The sequence below is a fragment of the Aplysia californica genome, unplaced genomic scaffold (assembly GCF_000002075.1).
Source record: "Aplysia californica isolate F4 #8 unplaced genomic scaffold, AplCal3.0 scaffold00155, whole genome shotgun sequence".
NCBI classification, from domain to species: Eukaryota; Metazoa; Mollusca; class Gastropoda; order Aplysiida; family Aplysiidae; genus Aplysia; species Aplysia californica.
Window position 1 is genome coordinate 520,339 of NW_004797425.1, and position 2,462 is coordinate 522,800.

Sequence of the window (2,462 nt, forward strand, 5' to 3'; positions counted from 1 at the left end):
AGAGAGAGAGAGAGAGAGAGAGAGAGAGAGAGAGAGAGAGAGAGAGAGAGATTTTGATATATTGCTATGTATATTTTTATGTACATTTTGTATCTCACACGACAGTGAAAACTGACTGTTACTACTTTTCAGTGGGAGATCAGTAACGTATCACTATCTTGTCTTATCTTCAACAGAAAACACCGTTTACCAAAGAAAAAAGAACCCTGTAGGTGTCCATCGAAGTAGCCATCCAAAATGAATAACACAAGCTGCCACGTCTTTGGAGTGGATCCACGTTCAGAAAGACATCTCATAACCTACAACCAAGATGTGCTCATAGTTATCTCCGCTTTCCTGTCTCTCATCGCCGCCTTTACTGTCGTATCCAACATGGTTGTCATCATCGCCTTAGTGCGACCAAGGCACCAGGAACGAACCATCACGACGTACCTTGTTTCATCCATGGCGTTTTCAGACGCCGTTCTGGGGGCTTTCATCCTGCCTTTGGGCATCTACGAGATCCTCAACAACGGCCGCTGGGACATAGGCCGGGAAATGTGTGACATCAGAGTCACGACGGATGTTGTTCTCTCTACGGTCTCTATTTTCCACGTGACCAATATGGCTATTGAGCGCTACTTGGCTGTGTGTAAGCCTTGGGTGTATCGGACTTTATCTATGAAAACCACGTATCTCATGCTAGGCATGAGCTGGCTTGTGCCCCTGTCCATCGTGGCACTGCCAGTATTGTGCAACTGGCACACTATGGGTATTGAGGCGCTTGCTAGTTGTTTGGAACTGGGAGACGGCATATCGATGTGTGTTCTGATGGTCAACGTGCCATTTCAGCTGGCCATGGCTTCCATGTCATTTTACGGCCCTCTCATCATCATTATCATTATCTATTCTCTTATATTTATTGAAGCTAGACGAAGTGAGAAGTATCATTCTTCATCAAGTGTGACGCTTTCAGGCACACATACACATAATACAGATATAGACAACCAACAGAAAGAGGCCCTAGGGATTTCGAGAGAGAACAGTTCCGGTCTCTCAGTCCTTGAAGGGCCTGAGGGTCGTTTGAAAAGACACAACTATGAATACAAAGAGACAAAGTTAAAGAAAAGCAAGCATAGAGGTAAAAACGTTAAAACGGCAAAAGCAATCGGCCGTCTAATACTGTGTTTTGCAATCTGTTGGATGCCGTTTAGTATATGGAGTGTTGTGACACCGTTCGTCAGTTATTCCATGCCACTGGCGCTTCACCTTTGTGTAACATGGATGGGTTACATTAACTCTGCTATCAATCCAGTGCTTTACTGCTCTCAAAAAACGATCAAATCCGCCATATGGAATCTTCTGTGTCCAAAAGTTGAACTGGAAAGACGAAGAAAACAGACCAGATTTGATTATGTTCATCAGTTGACAAGTGGAACATAGATGCATTTACTTCTTAATTACACCTTTGCATTTATGTAAAATAAGGTTTTAACTTCACCAATAATCTTTTATAGTTTTCTTCTTTTTCGTTCGCAAAATGGGGTGCAAACGGAGAACACGCTCAGCGAGCCACCCAATCGGCAAAAACTGGATCGCTTCAGTTTCAACTTCTGATGAAGATTCGTGTGAATGCCTCTGTGTTAAGCTTTATTCGGAAATATGCTTGTCCTTATATATCTTGCTTTGCTGCGATGGACAATTGTATCTTTAAGATGGGATCATGACGAGTATGTTTATTTGCTTTTATTAGCACGTGAAGCGTTACTTAACACAAGATAGTTTGTTTTGAACGTGTGGGGTGGAGGTTGATTTACCAACAATCATGGAGTAGTTCGTAGACAGCTTTCCAACCAAGCTGTCCGCAAGAACTCACATAGTGGCTTTCTCCTAAGAAGCTGCACAGTGACATAAAAAGGCCTTCAAGGCTGCTAGCCTTTAGCTTTTGCAACAAGATTGAAACAGCAAGTCAGGGTAAAGGAAAGGCTGTAAAATGAAACAAAGCCTTTAATTTCTTTTTCGTTGGAATAGACTTGTATCTTACGAGAAAATATTTCAAACACACATTTCACTAAATCACAGAGAGCAAACATTAAACTATTAATATTATTCCAATATATTTATCGTTTTTTCCCCTTCAATGTTGCACTTTTATTCCCACTAGACGTCGTTTTTGTGGCTGATATGGCAAATTCGAGAAAAAAGTTTTTATTCTATCGCAAACACCACATGTGAAACATTTAGAAAATAAGGCTACTTAATGAAGCACTTATACAATTTTTAGCAAACTTTTCAGAATACGTAATGTATTTGGCAAGGGCACAGCCCAGGGCTAGAGCTCAGGTTGAGAGGAATTATTTTTCACAGAACGAGAAAAACAAGATTATATTGGCGATTGACTGCGACACACGGGCTCATTTGTCTTGTTGGAGCACACTCACCCCACACATTTCTCTCTCACTCATTCCCCCCCCCCTCTCTCT

General features: G+C 41.7%; 1 protein-coding gene across 1 annotated transcript in view; it reads left to right on the forward strand.

The window, feature by feature from the left end:
• The window catches only part of LOC101851802 (5-hydroxytryptamine receptor 4), a 16,555-nt gene extending 14,459 nt beyond the window's left edge, over positions 1-2,096 (forward strand). The window contains exon 2 of the mRNA XM_005097462.3: positions 177-2,096. Within this exon, the coding sequence (XP_005097519.1) occupies positions 238-1,422 (1,185 nt within the window). The 5' untranslated portion in view covers positions 177-237 and the 3' untranslated portion in view covers positions 1,423-2,096. The remainder of the gene's footprint in view (positions 1-176) is intronic.
• Positions 2,097-2,462: the final 366 nt, after the last annotated feature.